Source organism: Harpia harpyja, chromosome 3 (genome assembly GCF_026419915.1).
Source record: "Harpia harpyja isolate bHarHar1 chromosome 3, bHarHar1 primary haplotype, whole genome shotgun sequence".
Lineage (NCBI taxonomy): Eukaryota > Metazoa > Chordata > Aves > Accipitriformes > Accipitridae > Harpia > Harpia harpyja.
The window spans coordinates 340,591-360,069 of NC_068942.1; the positions used below are offsets into that span (position 1 = coordinate 340,591).

A 19,479-nucleotide genomic window follows, 5' to 3' on the forward strand; every position below is an offset into this window, starting at 1 on the left:
GAGGGCTGTTTCTCTGCATACTTTTTTTTTAACAGAAGCTATAGTCTTCTGCAGAGAACAGCATTACTGAGGGTTTGTCATGTCGAGATGCGAGGAGGGTGTTGTGCGTGCGGCCTTGTGGGAGGAAGAGTATCCTTGCACAAGAAGGAGGGCTTGTGACTTTGAACATGGGGCACCATCGACTTCCTGCCCTAGTGCCTCAATTTTAGCTAGAATAACTGCTCCAAAGCAGGGTTCTGCACGTGATGGAGCTTGTGAGGTGGCGTCAGGCCAAAGAGAGTTAGCAAAGAGTATTTCAGGTGTATTACAGACCAGGAGCCAGGACACTGGTTGACTGTGTGTGTCTGCATTGATCCATGGTGGGAAATAGGGTGGAGAAGAGTCTTTGTCTCTTGTGGCAGGCCCTGGGCTCAGCTTGTGTCACCTGCCTGGAGACACAGGCAATTCCGACAGCAGGAGCAGAGATTCATACAGCAGGAGGGAATTCAAGAAACAGCATGCCGCATAGAAGGTGAAGGAGGATTTTGGGCAGTGATGAAAGTCCAAAAGGAAGGATGCTGCTGATTAAGCAGTACAAAGCTCAGGTGCTTCAGCTGATGCTTATTAGACCTTCTCAAACCAGCAGGGTAATGTGAGCTGGCCTCCTGGAAGACATCTTAGATGGTGGGGTTTGGTTTTTTGGTTGGTTGGTTGGTTGGTTTTTGGTTTGGTGTTTTGTTGGGGAGGTTTGGGGGGGGTTTTTTGGAAAGTGGAGGAAAGAGGGGAATTTCAGACTTCTGGCCAGGATGCCAAGGCTGCAGAGGTAACCCCTGTGTTGTGGGTGAGCCCAAATTAGACCTGACTTGAATTTGGAAGAGCAAAGATGTATGGCAAATCAAGCAGCATTGGGGGAGGAGGGGGAAGAGAAGATAGTGGGATTCAGCCAAAGCTTTCCAAAACTCCAAGGAAAGTTAAGTGAGGCAGAGGTGAAAGCTAGCAAGTTCCTGTGCTTATTGGACCTGCTGGCTGAGCTCCACTTCAACCCATAGCCTGGCCCTGCCCTGTGCTAGGAAGAGCAGGATGCGTTTGTAAGGCAGTTGTGACAGTCTCCTCTCCCCCACGCCTCCACCTACTGTCTTAGTCAGGGGCAATCTTGGGACCTTGCTGTCTGTCTCCACCCTCAGGGACCTGGGGAAACACTGTCGCACTTAGGCTGTGGCCTGCCTTTCTTGGGGCTGCTTATTTCTTTTTGAAGAGCTTGCGGAAGGAGCTCCGGAAACCCCCCTTGGGCTCGTGCCGTGGGTTGTGGTCGCTGAAGGATGTTTGCTCATTGTCATCCTTCTGGCAGAACCTGGTGTTGTCTTCTGCATGGAGCTCCTAAAAGGGAAAAGACAATTTAACCAGCATTTGTAACCTGACATCCTTGTCCCCTTCTCTCAATCTCTCTCTCTCTCTCTCTCTCTCCCTCTCTGTACTAGGAGGGACCTGGTGTGTGAGGAGGTGCTGGCAAGGCTGGGAGACAACAGGTCACTCAGGCCGTGGCAGCACTGGTACCTCTGCAGAGAGCTTGTTGCTGGCTCTAAGGCTGAGGCAGTGGCAGAGGAGTGGAAGGATAAGCATTGTTAGAGGGAACTGGAGCCTTCCTTGCTAAGCTTTTTGTTTAGGGGGAGCTTACTAGTCCCTTTTGCCAACAACAGAGCAAGCCAGTATAGGCAGTTGAAGGAACTTCCCACCCTCTCCTTGCTCATGAGCTCTGTTTACCCTAGGGCAGGGAGGCTTCAGGCTTCTTGAGCTGATACAGTGTGAAAGACTTCTGTTGGCTCTGCTGCTGCCTGGTTTTGTATCTGTGGGGCAGAAGGCTTCATTAGCACATGCACCTTGCGAAAAATGTGCCACTAAAAGATCTCTTCCCCCTTTCAGGAGAGTGCTGAGTTCCTCTCTGCAAGGCTCTGGACAAGTCCCTTTTCTCCAGTTCTGCCCACCACTGCCACGGTGGTCTCCTTTGCTCTGTGAGGGAGATTGTGACCTGCAGTTCTGGACTAGCTCCACATCTGCACCCTGCTGTGGGCCGTAGCTCTGTGCAGGTGAGTGCGAAAGAGCTTGCAGGCTCCTGTTCGTGGCGGGGGCTGTGTCCCCATATGGCTCTTCTCCCTCTGCCTCATTTCCCCTGCTCAGCCATCCACCACCTCCTTCACTCACTGGGCTTTTTTCTCTGTTTTCTTTCGAGGCTTCTTTGCTGCCTTTTCAGTCAGGCTGTTGGAACCTTCCTCCTATCATCATCTGCATCTACAGCCTCATCTGCATCTTGCCTCATTTTAACAGGAGGGTGTTTCTCCAGGCAGCACTGAGAGAACTAGCTAAGCACCTCACAGCATCCTCAGCCTCTTCCCCAGGAAGTGTGAAGGGCATCTTCCCCCCCTGACTGTGACAGCTCAAAGCTGACTCTGAACAGGCACTGCAGACTACAGAAACATTGCTCCTGCAAGACCTGGTGTCCCTGCCATGCCAGTGGTTGTCTGAGGGACACAGTTGCTGGGCTCTGTCTGTTTTCACACAGACTTTAGCATGGGTCTGCAGTCCATGCAACAAACGCAGGTGAAACAAAAACCATGGACCAGATCCTTGCTGGTGTAAATGGGCTGAGTTCAGCCAAGTCATGCTGGTTTACAACAGCTGAGGATCTGATACTAAATCCATTGGTTTTCTTAACCCAGCACTGCTCACAGCAAGTAGAAAGGCACCTTTTCAACTGGGTGCCACCCTATAGCACTAATTTTGAACAGCTTTGTGCATACTTGGTGACCGTGCTCAGATAAAACATTTACTTGTGGGGGAAGCTCAGTGACAGCTAGAGACACACGAGAGGCTAGCTTGTCTCAAGGGTGTTCTAGCTGTCACTCAGCCAGCTGTGTGCCTTAAGCCCATGCTTGTCCCTGGGGAAGACGTGTGTGAAAAGGAGCTGTCTTGTCCCTCCCTTGGGCATGTACATGCAGATGAGGACTTTGAGTGTGTGGACTTGGAAGCTATTTTGGTATGTTCTGCCCTAACTATCTCAGATCTTTCTCCTGCTGCTGCCGCTGCTTCTGCACCACAATGTGCTTTTTTTTTTTTTTTTTCCTCCTCCTATTTAAGCCTCCTTACTTCCAAAAAGCTCTGTTTTTCACCCGCTCCTCTCTGTGGGGGGAAGTAGCTCCTTTGGGAGCTTCGAGATGAGGCTGAGATCATGTGAGGCTGGACATTCCTCTCCTGCTTCTGCTGCAGCCGGCTCCCACTGCTGCTCCGTGTGCTGTAGAGTCTGGTGCTCACGCCCTCAGCGCTCCTCGGCAGCTCCTTCAGAGACCTGCTCAGCTGCTTGCCTTTGCTGTGGAACATCTCACGCTTGTAAGTACTGCTGCTTACGGGAGTGCAGCTCTTGGGTAATGGCTGTAAGGCATGATCTGTCCTCTCTGGTTCTGATGTGAAGTTAACAGGCCTAAGGAAGCAAATGTCTAAGCTGGACTCGGAAGACGCCGGGGAGCAATTCTCAAAGAGAGCAAGGTTTTGGAAGGCATCATCTTCATAAGGGCCCGGCAGGGTGAAAACTTCCCCAGGGTAGTCAAACTCTTCATAGCTTGGCGCAAAGTTCCTCGCATCCTGCAGCAGCTCCACAGAGGTCCTGATGGCTCTCTCAGTGTTTCCCACCGCATCAGCTGGTGGTGCTTCATACTCCATTTCAGGGATGGATTGTAAGGGTGCTGTCAGAGCCTTGAGTTCCTGCTCTGTGAGCTGAGAGGATGCAAGGATGTTCTCTGGCCTCTCATGTTTTCTACTTTCCATTTCCCAGTCAGGGGGCTTTACAGCCTGAATGTTCTCCATCACGGTTGGCTGGGGTTTCTTCATCTGGGGCATCAAATGCCTTAAAAATAAGAAACAAAACAAAACAAAAAAACAGAAGGAAGTGGAATACTAAAGGATGCCCGAGAGACAGTGTGACAAGCCCCCCTCCCTGCTTGCTCCCCCAGCCTTATTCCCTTGCTTTTAAGGCCAAAAGGTATTTTCGTATCTTGGAGAACAGTAACAGAGCTGCTACTAACAGAAATTGCCTGGCTGGGTTAGCAGGAGCAAACTTGCAGGGTTAGAACTGCTTATCTAGTAGCTTTGGCTGACTTTGTACTCTACACCATGAAATGAATAGAAACTGAGATGAGAAGCCAACTGCTCCATCTCTCTCCTGTTGATCTGCATTTTGGATTTTTACTTTACTTCTCTTTCTGTAATGTAAGGGCTGTGTCTTACTTTCCGGTGGTTTGATTGTCTTCTCAAGTGGACAAGGTTCCTCTCTTGGGTAGGGCGAGTCTGTCCCCAGAAGTGTGTTAGGAGTACTTGGAGGGCTCCTACCCTCTGTGTGTTCCAGGTTAGTCAGCAGAGAGTCCTGCATTGGATGAGGTATTAGGTGCAGGGTGTGCACCCCCATGGCCCTTAATGAACACTAGTTAGGAAAGTCCCACTGCCATCTTCTGGGGACATAATGAATAGAGGGAGGGAACAGAAACCTTGTAATGTTCAAGATGTGCAGAGCTCTGCATCTGGGGCAAGATAACCCCATATATCAGACCAGGCTGGGAGATTTGGGTTGAGCAGTAGCCCTGGTGTGAACTTGGGGTTATAGCCAATGCCAGGGTAAAGATGAGCTGACAGCATGTTCTCGTGGCAGACAAGGAAAACCCTGACCTGAGCTGTATTAGGAGCTGCATGGCCAGCTGAGCATGGGGAGTTATTTTCTGCCCTTCTATTCAGTGCTGGTGAGGCCCCACCTGGACCCATGCTGGGTCCTCAGTTCAGGATGAATGTGGGGAAACTGGGGAGGCGCCAGCTGAGGCTACCAAGATGGGGGCCTGGAACATCATGTCTGTGAGGAGAGGGAGATTGGCTTGGGTAGTCTGGTGAGAAGGAGGCTAGGGATTGATCTAATAACACTACCTTTTGAGGGAGACTCAGAATGATGAAGCCAAACTCTCCTTGTTAGTGTCAAATGATGTAAGGAAGCACAACAGCCACAAATAGCTGACATAAGAAAAAAGGCAAGTCTAGCGTGCTTCTCTGATCATCACCTCAGTTGGCACATATCAGTAGGCTAGAAATGGCCAAAGATTGCCGGGTGCTACTAGTAGCTCTATCTTTCTTGAATTAGTCTTGTGTATTTTTGAACCCATTTGTACTTACATCTTGTGATAGTGAGTCCCATCATTCAATGATGTGCTGTGTGGAAAAGTACTTTTTTTGCTAGTCTGAGACCTTCGTCATGTTTCCTAGCTCTTGTAGTGTTGACAGTGAATAATGCGGAGTGTTACTATGCACACCGCTGCCAGGCCTACACAAATACGTATCTGCCCTGGTACACTGTTAAGACAGCTAGCAGGAGCATTGACAGCCCTGGGTAGAGCTCTGAAATGTTTCCTGCTTGTAAGCCACATGGTAGTGGATAGCAGGAAGGAGCCAGCCCTTCATCTCTCTATGCATACACAGGGAGTAGTCTTGGTCTGTAACTGCCTAGTGTCACTGGCATAGTATGGGGGAGGAGAGAGTTTTCAGCCTACTTTGAAAGCCTTCTACTAGATCAATAGGCTTACGGGGTTGTCGTGCCAGAGGAAGGTGCTGGTGGGAACGACTGTATTGTCTCTTCAGAGTGGATCCCGCTGTCCCGGATAGATGTCGCACTGGGTGTTGGAGAAACCTCTTGGCTCGTACACTGGGAGGTGAGACCTTTGTACAGCTTCACCAGGGATGACCTGAGGGAGGAGAAATCCATCGTCGTGCTAAGAAATAAGGCAGGGAATGAGCACGAGCATGTAGAATCACAGAAAACAGGGCTGGGAGGGACCTTAATATTCCCATTCACCTCTTCCCACCCCAAGGAAGGACCTGTTCCACCTAGTCTTTCTGTCCTCCTTTTAATGCCTCTCCTGATAGCAGTCCCTCCCCAGCAGTCTGCTCCAGCCCTTTACCACCCTCCATATTTGGAAGCTTCCCTTGGAGTCTGATCTTGCCCTACTCTCCCAGTGAATCATCACAAGGAGCAAAGACAACCAGATTTTGATTTTACTAAAAAGTATTGATTTCAAGGAACTCTTCTGAACCTCAACTTGAGAATCAACATTCAGGGTCATTTCTATCACAGTTCATCTCAAACAGGTTATGGGAGGCTTTTGTTTCTCCCCCCCCCCCCCCTCCCCCTGTAAAATAAGGTAATGTTATTCTTTCTCAATCTTAGCCTATGAGGGTTTCAGGCAACAGCCTGGGTGTTCACCAGGGTCCTGAGCTGCCAAAGCAGCTAAGTCCCCATGTATTTGCCTACTGGGGAATAACTTTGCCATCAGCTTAAGGAATCAAATGTTCCCATGAAACGTGGCTGCTATGTTTAGAAGGATTAAACTGATTTTCCTTCTGCTCTCAGAGTTAGACAGAAGGGCCCACCGCAAATCTGACCTCAGTTTGGAGAACAAATGCCAATAGTGGGCCTTCTCCAGCATTCATATGCAAAGGGCTTTGTTTTATTTCAACAGAGCAATGTGCCTGTTGACCTTGCCTGGACCTAAATTCCCTGTTTCCAGGCTTCCCACACACCTCCCTTTCCCTGGTGATAGAGAGAATGAGCTGATGTCGTGCTTACTTCTTCAGCTTTTTCCTCTTCTGTATAAGCAGGTCTTCATTGCATTGGAAGAGGAGGCTATAGTGTGAGATGAAAACTCGGAGGCGCTGCACACACACCAGCAGCAGGTAATAGTCAGGATGCTCTTGCTCCGTGAACTTCAGGACGTTCTGGGGCACAGAGGAGAGCAGGCTGTTTGGAGGGTGTCCTAACCCCTTCTGGGGAGAAGGTGCTATTGGGACCATGGATTAGTGCTCTGGAGTGCCCAAGGCACTGCCCTGTGGGAGCACAGCGGGAGCTTTTCTAGGCAGCACCAGTATCTGAGGGACTTGGATGAGGCCTGCCTCCAGTGCAAATACACAAGTAGCCACTGTAAATGTAATCATGAGATGTGTGGGTGATGCACTGGTTGAGTTTAGCATTGGATAAATAAACCAATCTCTCGTTTTTATAGTGCTTGCTTTCTGTGTCATTTGCCTTGTCTGAAATGTTTCACTACAATTCAGATAACCCTCCTGTGAGCCAGCACTCTTTTTATCAGCAAGCTCTGTGTAGGAAAGGTTGTTGGGCTCTAGGAGCCTCTAGCCCTCAGCCAACAGGCTTGTGGACCACTCAGCAAAGAGGCCAGCTCTGTTACAGGATTTCGGTTGGAGCTCGCAGTAGATGTGCCCCATCTCTGGCCTCCTGTTCTCCCAGAGCAGCAGGCAGCAGAGCTTTTGGCTTCCTAGGGGACAAAAGTTGGTTCTGTCAGGCCAAACAGAGAAACTGGCAAATAGAAGTGAGCTTCAGGTGAAAACTATGAAAATTAAGCCATTCTCAGCTGGCTTTCCCTTTCAAAGGTTGCTGTTTTTTGGTTTTTTTTTTTTCAGAGAGCCCGCTGGGTTAGCCAGAAGCCCTGTACCTATACAGGCCTGAATACCAGCTCTGAGTTAAAAGTCGCACGTTGTGATAAGAGTTCAACAAGATAGCTTTCCATCCTGGGGCCCTACCTGTAGATGAATAAGGTATTCAGGGATTCGCTGGACTATATGGAAGAACAGAATGTAGAGATCAGACTTGATTTCTTCTTCTACCTGAAATAGAGAAAGCAACTTCAGAGTGTCTCCCACCCATAAAACATGTCTGCTTCCAAATGGTTCTGGGGTTTAATGAGTAGTTTTGCTGTAAGTAGTTATAAGAGTTCACAGGAGCATGCCAGTTAAGCAGCAGTTGTGCGTGACAATACACCAGTCTTCATCTTCCTTCTGGAAGGGATATTTGCGACTCCTTCCACAAGCAATACTAGTCCTAAGGGTGAAATTCCTTAGGCTGGTGATTATCTATGAGGGACACTCAGCCTAAATAAGTAGGGTTGTATGTTTAAAGTGCAGTAGTTAGGTTTCACTGAAACCCCAGGTAGACACTGCTGTTCAGAATGAATTTCTTAGTTTAGGCCCAAATGAATATAACAAAGTGAGATTGACTGCTAAATTAAGATGTCTTGGAAGCGAGCTAGTGTGGTTTAGTTATTGCACTTTAAAACTACCTTTATATTTAACTTTCCTAGTTTAAACCAAGAATCAAGGGTGTGAGAAGCTGAACAGTAGAGACTGTTTTCTCTCTAAAGCACTCTCAGCCTCGCTCTTGGTGTCCCTGTTTGGCTGAGTCCTCCATTTTCCAGGAGGCACTGTTTGCCTGGGACAGGTCTGGATAGCATGTGCATAGGCAAGCTTTCTGGGAGCTTTGATCAGAGACATTATTTTATGTCACAGCAGAAATACAGCTTTGGTTACACACAGTGATGAACATGTTAAAGCTGCCTTTTGTAGGTGCATGTCAGCCATGGCAACGTTCAGGAAACTGGCATTTGATAACAGAATAAGTGAATTGGCAGAAGAGTCCTATCGTGGGCAGGCATAACAGGAAGAGATCCAGGCTTGCATGTTGCCATTATGTGTCTGTGAAGCAGGCAGGAAGTTTACCTCCTTCAGGATCACCACGTGGATCAGAGATATGCATTCTGGCAGGTCCCTCAGGTACGCAACATAGTAGTCCAGAAAATTATTCTTACAAAAGGGAAAAAGAAAAGAACAGAGAAACTTAAGAGACATTTTTGGTCATAGAGCCAGCCAGAATGAGAAACTGTTGATTCCCCACCATCACTCCTGGGAGCTCAGCAGTGCAGCAGAGCTGCTAACTGTGTGAAGCTTTCAGGGCTTGGGACTTCTCAAGAAAGGCTGTTTAATAAAACGTGTTCAGCTGTTGAGCACTGTATATAAAGCTTTATAACAGATAAGAGGGGTGGAGAGGCTGGGGAGGAAGATGCTTTTCTTGTTTAAGACTCCTAAAATTTATAAAGCATCAGATGAGTTTTTACACATCCTTCCAGGAGAGGTCCCACTGCTCACCAGGGGTTGGGCAGACCTTCACCCTGAGAAGGAGGTGCTCTTTTACTTGGGGCTACAAACCATATAGGATATGGGGCCTGCCCACCCATTTGTCATAACTCTGAGCAAAGTGTATTGGGGAAGGGGAGCATAAGAAACAACATTCTTCTCACACTCTTACTGTGAATACAGACATCCAAGCTGTCAAGGCTCATCTGTGGCTCCTGCAACCAAGACCAGATCTTCTGCATTTATTCTAGGGCTGTGCTATGTGGCTGCATGCCCCCAGGTGAGTCCAGCATGTGGGCTCCCTGACCAACCAAGTACTACAACAAAGGGGCTACCATGCACCAGGACTCTCCTCAAAGGAGGCTGACTGAAAGGCCTTACCCTAGCCACGGCTTCACAGCACAGCCCCCCTGTTGCAAGGTATCTCAGCCCACCTGTGGGCCATCAGCACAACATCATGAATCATAGAAGAGAGGTGTCTGTAACATACCTCATCATTTGTTAACTTCAGGAAGATGTCTCCTAGGATCCCTTGTCGTGGCCAGCTCAGGACTCGCTCCTGCAGAGCGTGAAGTAAATCGACATGCTGCTGGACCAGGTACCGCAAAGAGTTGGGGAAGAAACTGAAGGGAGACGATATCAGGCTGGTTACACAGAACAGAAGCTCAGCCCTAAGCAGGTACTGCTGAAGTGTGGTGGTCATTCATGGGTGGTCAGCACAGGCTTGCTTTAGACATAGGTATTAACAACTACCTTTATTGGAGTCCTGGCTGCACCAGGAGGCCCTGTTTTGGCTGCTATGTACATGCAGGTACCCTCTCCAGTAGGCTGTTATTACAATGTTTTGAAGGTTTCTTAGGCTGACTCTCCAGTGCATTGTGTGGCTGACCAGAATTTGCAGAATTAAAAAGCCCAAGGCAATGCTGCTGTGGCTAATGAAGCAGGACCATGGTGCTGAGCCATCCGATAGCATGCTTAGCGGAGAGCTCCCTAGCTTTGTATGTTGTCTCATTTGTCAGGCCCTTTAACAAGCCAACCCTTTGACGCAGAGCTGTTCAAAATGTACTACTGCTTTTCTGTCATTTCATGCTGATTTCATCCAGAATCAGAATGAAGATGTCAAGTATCAAAATACTTTGCCAGATGGAAAGGTCCCAGGGAAAAAGAGTAATTAAAAACTCACTTCGGGCTATCATGCTTCCGTTTGAACTGTGTCATGTAACTGCTTAAATGAGTCCACATGAACCCGTGTACCAAATGTCCCACAGTGGACTTCTGTCAAATGACTCCTTGGATGTGGGACTCCTAGGGACAATGGAAAAAGCAAAAAAATAGAGAGCTAGCAAGGACTGGGCTCCCCAAATGTGCTTAGGGGATAGGAACTCCCAGGCCAAAGCTGAGTGAATGGGGAGAGCTGTAGGAGCTATCCCATCCCAGGAACTAAGCTGTCACAGGGAATGGCCTTTGCAAAGAACTAGGTTTAACTGCTAAGCTGGGTTGGCCCCACTGGTCTTGTGTCTGTGTGTAAATACCTGTGTATGTCTGTATATATCAATACCTGATGGATGGCAGCCACTAGCCAGGGGCTTATGCCCACAGCAGCTTCTAGAGCTGGAGCTGTGCACTGGGAGAAGCAGGCAGTGAATGCACAAAGCTTTGTTTCCATCCAGGCAGGAAGCATGCAAAAGAAGAATAGGAGACTGATGGGGCTCAGAAGGAGACTGAAATGAAGTAGTAGTGAAACGGTTTGGGATGCCAGGTGGACAAGATGCAAAGACAGGCAGGATAGTCTTTAATCACTGCAAAAACCTTCCAGTGCCTCAAATTTTCAACTAGAAATAAGCTCTAAGTGTTCAAAGATCTCTCTGTGGATGAAAGAAAAGTGGGAGAGAGGATGATGAAGAAAGAATATTGACTGAAGAAAACTCCCCAAAAGAGAGAGTGCACTAAATCAAATACCTTCTCTCTTTGGTGCTCCTTTTCACATCTGGCCCTTGCAACGTGGCCTTGATCTTCAGGATTAGGGAAAGGTTGATGACATATTTCCTTTCTGACTCCAGCAGTTCCAAAGCGATGTTCTGCCTTTTGGCTTCCAGAAGATAATGGTTAAGTTTAAAAATAAGGAAATGCTGGCCTCAAGGACAGCCTCATCTTAGAGCCATCGGGCTGGAATTGCTTTAATTCAAATACTTTGAATTTGGGTTGCAATGAAACATTTTCTGTAGCTTTTGTTCTCTCTTTTTTCCAAGTGGATTCAAGCAAAATGTCAGACTGGTGATCTGACATAAAATCATGAAAGGAGAAACTGTCAAAAAGTGACACCAATGTCTTGTCTTTGTGTGTCTACTTTTCCCAAAATATAAAATTCTAGCCTGATGCTCCAGACATGACTGGAGCCACAGTTTGCTAAGAAAGCTCCAAAGCAAATGTATTTTCCCCTGTGAATACCATTTTTTTCTAAGAATAACAAAACAAGCAATCAAAGGCAAAACAACTCATACCAGGGATTCACATCCAGTTTCCTGCAGAATGAGAAGTTGTATTTTTCACCCACTTAAGCAACTACACTGTCACAATCCCATCAGTACTCTGAACCTGCCAGGTCTTGGAAAGGAGAATGGGTGTCCTGGGTGTAGAGCAATTCTGTCAGTGGCACAGACCAGCAAATACAAAGGCCAGAAGTCTTGGAGACTGAGGCCCTGAGACATTCCCCCCTAGCAGGAGAAACTGGCTTGTGTGTCTCCCTCTGTAGAAGCTGATTACCAACCAGCTCACACCAGATGTGAATGCAGCTTTGAGCCTCTCTAGCCAGTTTTCCACTCTGTCCTTACCAGCCAAGGAGGGTTCGCATATAATGTTGTCTGCTGAGCTGTATCTGCTTTGGCCCATGTCTTTCCCTCGCTCCGGTTGCTCTTTGGAAATGTATTCATCTCCCCAGTCCTTGGTGTCCTTGGGCTGCTTCCACACTGTTGATGGCAGATGTACTTTCGACTGCCCCTCTGTTGTCAAGGAAGGCTTGAGGCTGTCATCTGTCTCTATGGTTGCTCCTGCAATGACAAACAGCTGTATGGATCTTGATGTCTCAGTTGACAGGTTATGCTACAGCAGGCAGCTAACCTGCATTATCATCCATTTGAAGTACTGGAGGGAGAGTTTGAAGCATTCTCTGTGTTTCACAAGGGCTATAGCCTCGTAGCATTAATTTACAAACAGAAATGCAGTTGGCGAGCACTTTGGCAGAACAAGGTTTGCGCTCTTCCAGCATTTATTTTCAGGCCAAATAAGGTCCAAAATTAGACACGTCAGAAAAGAAAAAACATGTATTCCAAGTATGGTTGCACTTCAGGATTCTGGGACATTTCAGGACTTGGTATTACGACACTTATTGGCAGGTATTGTAGAAACAGAAAGTATTATTACAATTTGGATTTAAATGCTATTCTCAATGGATGTAAACTGTCCTGGCTTTTAAAATTTTTGTTAGTGTGATGTGATTATACAGCAGCAGCAGGACTGATAGTCTGATGCTATTAAATCACAGAAAAGGTAGGAGAGGGTGGGTGCAAGTGCATTAGAGCTATTGGGCTGGAATTGCTTTAATGCAAATACTTTGAATTTGGGTTGCAATGAACCATTTTCTGTAGCTTTTGTTCTCTCTTTTTTTCAAGCGTGTTCAAGCAAAAGAGCTATCCAGAACAGTGAGTGCTTCCAGTGAACAGTGCAGACATCTAATGGTTGTTCTCATGTGTCCTTTTGCTGGCCAGGATCCTTATTGTCTCTTTACCCTTCTCTTACTTCTGACCATTTTTTATTTTTGCCAGAAAAACTCCTCTGTTACTATTCAGACATGTCTACAAGGAATCTAGAAGCTGGTGGGCAAATCAACAGCTCACCAGTTCTACTGGTATGTAGTTACCGCAAAGACCATCTCTTCCCAAGTGGCAAAATGGCACTCTCATTATTCTTTGCCACATCAATTCTTCCTTTCTGCAAGGGCACTTAGAACCTGCGAAAGCAGCAGCAGCAGAAAGGCTTTCCCTGCCAAATATCAATCCTTTGCACTGACTGTCAGGTATCTGGCACTTCAGGAGCGCAGGTTTGCTCTCATATCTCAACTGCAAGTATGAAAATGGAGGTACACAGCAAAGTGAAAGACATTCTTGTGAAATGCGTTCCCTGAAAGCATTTCTTCAGTGCAGCAAAGCAAGCACTCTGAATCATTGTCCTACTGTTTTTTGACAGTTCAGTATTTTCCTACCTGGACCTGCTACAACTTTCACGCTTCCTTCTCCCATTGGCATGATCCTGGTGTCAGACACTGTTGAAGAACAAAGGGAAACTTTACAAGAGAAGGACAGCTGTAGAGCAGTCTTCCTCCTGCCAAGCCCAGTCAGTATGGTTAGATCATCCAGTCTTTCACATTTTTGCTATGGAAACACCCCCATTAGATCCTCCACTAAGGAGGATCTTTACTGTTGTGGCTCTTGTTGCCGTCTTTGTTTCAGTAGCACCTGCAGGCACACTAATGTGGGGGTCCCTGTTGTGCTTGGTGCTGTATGACTGCAGAGGAATGTGAGCAGTCTTGGCTCGTCCTTGCTTAGTAGGTGCATGTTGGGTAGAAGGCACCCAGCGGGCAGAACGAGAGGATGGAGGCCTGACAGAGACACAGCTGCCATTTTGGGTAGAAAGGAGCTTATTGAAGAGTAGAGGACTGAGATGACTGGAAAGAAAGGGGCAGTGGGAGAATTGGGTGAGAGAGGTGGATGTGCAAGAGGGGTGTGAGGGAGAGGGCTAACATACCACCTCAGAGTAGGGCAGAGGGGGGCCAGATTCTGAGCAGAACACAGTAGAAAACAGTATGTGGTTTTCATCCAATCTCTGCCTTTGTTGACATTTTAAATGTATATGTTTTTAGTGTCTTCCTATCTGAACAGCAAGAGGGTGATAGACCCCCAAAGTTAAAAAAGGCTCTGGTCCATCACCTTGTCTTTGCTTCCAACCTTCACAAGTATTTGGCAGTTGACACTGTTTTCCTGGTCAAGGTGTAACCCTAACACCATGGGTTAGCAGCTTCCACAGCTAACAAGGGGCAGTGATTCTCCTAGCAGCGTGTATATGCCAGGAGCAGTGACACCAGTAGCCTAGTGTGTGTATGTACCAGCTCCCATGACCCCTTGTCAAATCGACCACTGGTATGGCCCCTTAATGGCACCAGGTGTTCTCTGTCAGTGCAGTCCCTGCGATCCTCCTTTCTGTGCCCTGCTCCCTTACAGGGAAACAAATCCACAGGTTGTAGTATTTTTATCAGGGGCTCTTACTTGGCTCTGTGTCTGTGCCACCAGCATTACAGGGAAGAAGATCCAGCCTGCTTCCCTTTCCTTGGAGGAGGCAAGCAATGGCTTTTGGGACATTGTTCACAGAGCAGCATCTCCTGAATCCAGGCCAGCACCAAGGTTGCTATCCTGAGACACGGTGCCAAAGTGCATGCAAAAACCCAGGAGCACCCCTGTTCTCTTTTTGTGCTGCTGGCACCTGAGGAAAACTTGGTGTCCTCTTACCCTAGTGACCTTTTTCTGGATTTTTTTCCTGAGGAAGGCACTGCATTTGCCTACTCTGTTTCCTACCTTTTTCATAAGTCACGTTGTGTAAAAGACTTGTAAAATCTTCATTGATGAGCACAGGTTCTGGGAGGTTAATGGATCGAAATGGGCTGCCCTGAAGAGGTGTAGGCACTGTCTGTGACCCATGATCATCCTTCTGTGCTCTTCTGTACAAATACAAAGAATGAGACAGTTGGAAAGTATGAATGCTACAGGTGAAGCTCCTACACTACAGTTGTGGCAGACACCAGTATAAGTACAAGCACAGAGTCAGAAGTAGGACAACTCCAGCAGAGACCAGGAAAGGAGTTGGCTTTGATGGAGTTGGCTTTGATGCAGTTCATGAACAATGTTCTGTAAGTAACTTCCACTAGCTATAGGAGAAGGTTATTTCAGATCTGTTCTTTTGCAGAGCATATTTCATCTAATTAAATGGCTTAATTAGCTAAGGGGCTAGCCTAGATTTGCAAAGTGTTTGCATCAAGGCAGCTGTATGCTCATCATCAAAACTCTTTTCAGGAGGCTAATCAGGGCCAAGGTGGATGAGCCGTCTGCTTCAACACAGCAACAGTGTGACCCAGCAGTGTGCAAACATGCTCCTGCATGACCTGCTCAGAGAAGAAAAGGGTGGTGGACAGGAAAGCAGAGCATGACTGCACCATCAGGAGACCGCTGAGTTCTGCACACTTGGAAGGGGAAACTGTAGTGCTGTTGTCTGCATGGGGGTGGCTTAGCAATAGCTTGTAATGGTGAAGGCTCCTGACTTTCAACAATATTCCTGCCCCAACATGTCTTTAGCAGGTCTGTGTGTTTCAGCAAGCCCTGGTTTCCCTGAGAGGTGCTGGGGCTAGTTTGCTGTTGGAATCCCAGTGACGTGTTGGTGTTTTTCTGCTGTGTTTGCTCTGTGGGGTACGTGCCTAAAAGCCTGGGGTGAAATGAAGTCTAGAGCTTCCAGTAATAATCAGCCAGGAAAAGATTTAAGAAATTAAGCTATAAGGAAATGAACAAAACGGACACCACTGCTAATTAGCGCTTCCGGAGCCCTCGAGTTCGGGCCCTTACTTAGCTTTCACTTTCCGTGATTCCCGCCGCTTCTCTTGCTGCAGCTGTTCAATTTTCTGTTGCATTTCCTCCTGCTTGGCACTGATTTCTTCAATCATTGACTTTGCATCGCTGAGCTCCTCCTGAGAAACAGGCAAAAGCACAGCATTCCCAGGGTGCCCATCAGCCTTACATGGCACAGCTTTGAATGCTGGCTGGTGTGCACTAGAGATGCTTCAGGGTGCTGTGGAGAGTGGCTCTGTGATTAGACACTCTTCCTTTGCAAGTCCAGTGTCTGTAATACATGCCATGCACAGTGTGGCAATCCTTAATTCAACTACAGGCAACTCACCCAAGCCAGCGTGATTTCACATGGTTAAGGCACTGGTGGGAGATGGAGACATCGGGCTTCATCGACCACCAGTTGAAAGCACTGGGAGGACTCCTGCCTTTAATGGCATTAGGAGGTTGGCCTGAGGAAGCACATTTCCCTCTGCAGTTCTCCAGCATGTGTATTCACATGTTGCACTTGGTTCAGATCCCAGTGTGATCACTCATACATGTATAAGCTTTTGCCGGTCAGGCCTTGGAGCTGCCTTTTTAGCCTGGTTTCCTAAGGAAATGAGGCCCTCTGTAACCTCCCTGTCAGCACGTCCTCCCTCAGGCAGTTTCAGCCAAGCCTTACTCAGACGTAGAGCTCTCCGATGCGTGAAGTTCCTGCAGGTTTCATCAATGTGAGCAGCAGGATGGAGGAGAGAGACTCAAGAGTTTCTTGTAAATCAAAGGAGAGGGATTTTCCCCAAACAAGGAGGTGGCTTCACTGAGAGCTCAACGTTTGGACAGTCAACAAGGACATGAGGCAGAGGGAGAGCAGCCTTTGCCCCTCCTGTTGCTTGCATAATTCCTTGTATCTGGATTTTAAACCCCCTTTTTCCCCCGTAACAATGTCCTGGATAACCCTGCCTCTGGTTGCTTTGAGACCTCTGCCATGTGCCCTTACACTTCTTGTCTCCCTTGCTTGTCTGGGACCACAGGGCTCCTTTTTCCCAGTGCCATTCATCTTTCCCTGTCACAGGGTCAGTAACAGGCTTTTCCAGTAAGCAGCCCTCTTTAACTTCACAAGGTATTATTGACTCAGCAAAACCCCATGGGGAAAATTTACCATAAAAATAATAAAACAGTTCCTCTGCCTGCCTCCTCACAGGCAGTCATCCAGTTTCTGCATGGAGACACTGGCTGGCTTAAAGTGTACATCAAGCCTTCTTGCTAGGCTCTCTCTCCAGTCCTTTGTCTTTATCCTCTTGGGCCAGATCAAACCAAGCAGCACTTCCTCCCAGCCGTGTGGGAATGCAACTTCAAAAGGCTTTAGGGTTTTGTGTTAATTCCCTGCTCCCCAGTGGTTTTGGTTCCTGCAGGAAATGCAAGAGACCTGACCCAGGGAGAGGTATGGCACTGTGGCCCAGCGGCAGCCTGTGAACGGGCCATGTGCCCATTGCATGTGCAACCCAGAGCAAGGGTTGCTTCTGCCCAGGGCAGCTCGCAGCACTGCCTCATGGCCCATCGAGAAGGCTAAACAGGCCAGAGCACGGGTTACGTTTGGGTTGGAGCAGTCGGGGCGGTCGTAGACACAAAGCCAAAGGAAGTGCACCAGATACATCGGAAACAATTGCCAGCTCATTTTCTTTGCAAGCAGGAGGGATTGATGGAGGCAGGGGAATGCTGCCCTCTGCCACCTGAGCTAATGTGGCAGGTATGCAGCCCCCCTGCAGGTCACACTCCTACCTTGAATGTGTTGAGGGAATTCTTCATCTCAGCCACTTTCTCTTCCATGGCACAGCGGCAGCTCTTGACCTTCTCCTCCAGTGCATACTCGCCATGCTGGATTCGCGACAGCTCCTGCATCGCTTCTGTGAAACCCGCCTTCAACTCAGAGGCTAATGCCTGCAACTAGAGGAACCACAAACACGGTGGGTTCAGTCCCTCCTCCCAGATGCAGGTGGCTGTGTCCCCGAGGGTCACCCATGGTTCAGAGTGGCATGAAGGCTGGGTATAACCCATCCTGTAAGGGTGCTGTCCTCTTTCTCCTCCTCCTGTCATGGCTGGGAGACACGGGGGGAGGTTCGGCCCCTGCTGCAGCCTCAGTACAGGGTAGGAGGTGTTTGTCTTGGGCAGTCAATGTGCCCCTTTTTAGACTTAAAGAGTTTTTCCAGGCTCCCTGGCAGTTTGCAGCCTGTCAGTCTGTAGAAGGAGAGGACAGCCTGAAACATGCCAAGAAGGTTTGCAATAACAGCAGCCGGATTATCAATCCCCAAAGCAGCTGAGCAATCAAGAACATGTCCATTTTTGAGCAAGTCCTCCTCCCCCACGTGCTCGTGGGGCTGGTGCAATCTCCAGACAGGTCTAACACCTCCTCGCTCTCCAAGGGCTGTGGAGAAGCTCTATCCTTGGTCAGCGGGCCCTTTCCAGGGAAGGAGGCAGCTCTTTAACTCGTGATGGGGAGGGGGCGGGAGGTTTTCTCCTGGTGTACAGTGACACTGTGCCCACTCTCCCTGTTTTCTGTCCCTAGAGGCCCTAGCACTGCTGGAAGAGCTCACAACCTAAGCTGGAGGCAGCCGGTTGACAGCCGGGCGAAGCAGGAGACGGGCCGGGGCGAGCCGGGCCGGCATAGCGAGCAGACAAGGCAGGCGTGGAGGTGGGCAGTGAGGGGAGGTAGGCGGCTTGCGGAGGGCTGAGCGGGGACACCCTCTTTGGGGGCAGCTGGGGCTGGCAACCCTGAGCTCTGCCCCCACTGCTGTGAGCAAGGCACTCGTTCTGCCTGCACAAAGCCCACGGCGAGGTCGCGGCCCAAGGCACTTCGGTACCAGTGGTTTTTACCTTTACAACAGAAATTCGGCCTAACATCTGGTTATAAACTGAGTCCAAAACTGGAGCACTGATGGTAAGAGGACAGCCACCCCGGGGAACTCAGGCGCTTGAGTCCTGTAAATGGAGCAGAGATGGCTTCCGATACCTCGGGGCAATGGCATGCACCATCCTCCTCTGATCAAGACTAGCAGTGTCTTTACAGAGGACGTCTGCCTGACATCCCCACACCTACCCCAGTGCTTACCCCACAGTCCCCAGTCTGGTCTGGCTGGACACACGTTCCCAGAGCTGCCTGGGTGGGAGGAACGGGACTGACAGGAGCTGGGACAGGGCAGAGGGGAGCAGGAGGCTGAGGACATCTTGCCTCCTCAGGCAGTCAACCCTGACTCCCCAGGCCAGCTGGATCTCCAGACCCCTTGGTTCAACCCCTTCGCCCACCCTTCCTGGCCACAGTGGACACCTTCCTGTGACACAGGAGTGTCACAGGAATTGTCACCCTGTGACCTGTTGAGTGTAGCCTGAAGGGTTAGAGGGGCTGCTTGGAGCCATGGCTGCTAGGGGAGGCAATGACCATACTGCTTCTGCTATCTCAGCCTAGGGGAGTGAGCCAGGTGGTGTTAGCATCATCAGACATCCTAACGTACATGCCTGGAGAAGTGGGGGGATATAAAGTACTGCAACTGTGCAAGATGTTAGTATTCCCGTCCCTGCTCACAGGTGCTTGCCACACTTCCACACTGAGCTGACACTGCCAAGGCAGAGTCTTCCTGCTAGCCTGCATCAGGGCTAGGCGTTGCACGCTTTCCTCCAAGTGAAAAGGGGTGATTCATCAGATCAGTCCCTTCCAACTTAAATATGCTATTCTATTCTATCCTATGCTATCCATTTTAGAGATCTGCTTTAGGATCGAGATGTCACAGCCTCAAGTCTTGCTAGCAGTGGAGCAGTCCGGAAGCTGGCCCTGGAGATAACAGTGCCTGGGGAGAAGAAG

The 19,479-nt window shown here is 48.8% G+C and overlaps 1 protein-coding gene and 1 long non-coding RNA gene across 3 annotated transcripts in view; one reads left to right on the forward strand and one right to left on the reverse strand.

Annotated features, from left to right (window-relative positions):
• Window positions 1–722: 722 nt before the first annotated feature.
• Window positions 723–19,479, reverse strand: part of ARHGEF33 (Rho guanine nucleotide exchange factor 33) — a 34,888-nt gene continuing 16,131 nt past the window's right edge. The window contains exons 4-16 of the mRNA XM_052781072.1: window positions 17,406–17,570; window positions 15,645–15,766; window positions 14,607–14,749; window positions 13,241–13,300; window positions 11,814–12,029; window positions 10,942–11,071; window positions 9,473–9,605; window positions 8,569–8,652; window positions 7,597–7,680; window positions 6,629–6,777; window positions 5,589–5,747; window positions 3,121–3,874; window positions 723–1,356 (exon numbers count right to left, since the gene is read on the reverse strand). Coding sequence (XP_052637032.1) covers window positions 1,219–1,356; window positions 3,121–3,874; window positions 5,589–5,747; window positions 6,629–6,777; window positions 7,597–7,680; window positions 8,569–8,652; window positions 9,473–9,605; window positions 10,942–11,071; window positions 11,814–12,029; window positions 13,241–13,300; window positions 14,607–14,749; window positions 15,645–15,766; window positions 17,406–17,570 — 2,337 coding nt within the window. The 3' untranslated portion in view covers window positions 723–1,218. The remainder of the gene's footprint in view (window positions 1,357–3,120; window positions 3,875–5,588; window positions 5,748–6,628; window positions 6,778–7,596; window positions 7,681–8,568; window positions 8,653–9,472; window positions 9,606–10,941; window positions 11,072–11,813; window positions 12,030–13,240; window positions 13,301–14,606; window positions 14,750–15,644; window positions 15,767–17,405; window positions 17,571–19,479) is intronic.
• LOC128139127 (uncharacterized) overlaps window positions 3,249–19,479 on the forward strand; it is a 29,295-nt gene continuing 13,064 nt past the window's right edge. For both annotated transcript variants that reach the window (XR_008234239.1, XR_008234238.1), the window contains exons 1-6: window positions 3,249–3,360; window positions 5,644–5,714; window positions 6,661–6,735; window positions 15,102–17,373; window positions 17,461–17,590; window positions 18,190–18,315. This is a non-coding gene — a long non-coding RNA (uncharacterized LOC128139127). The remainder of the gene's footprint in view (window positions 3,361–5,643; window positions 5,715–6,660; window positions 6,736–15,101; window positions 17,374–17,460; window positions 17,591–18,189; window positions 18,316–19,479) is intronic.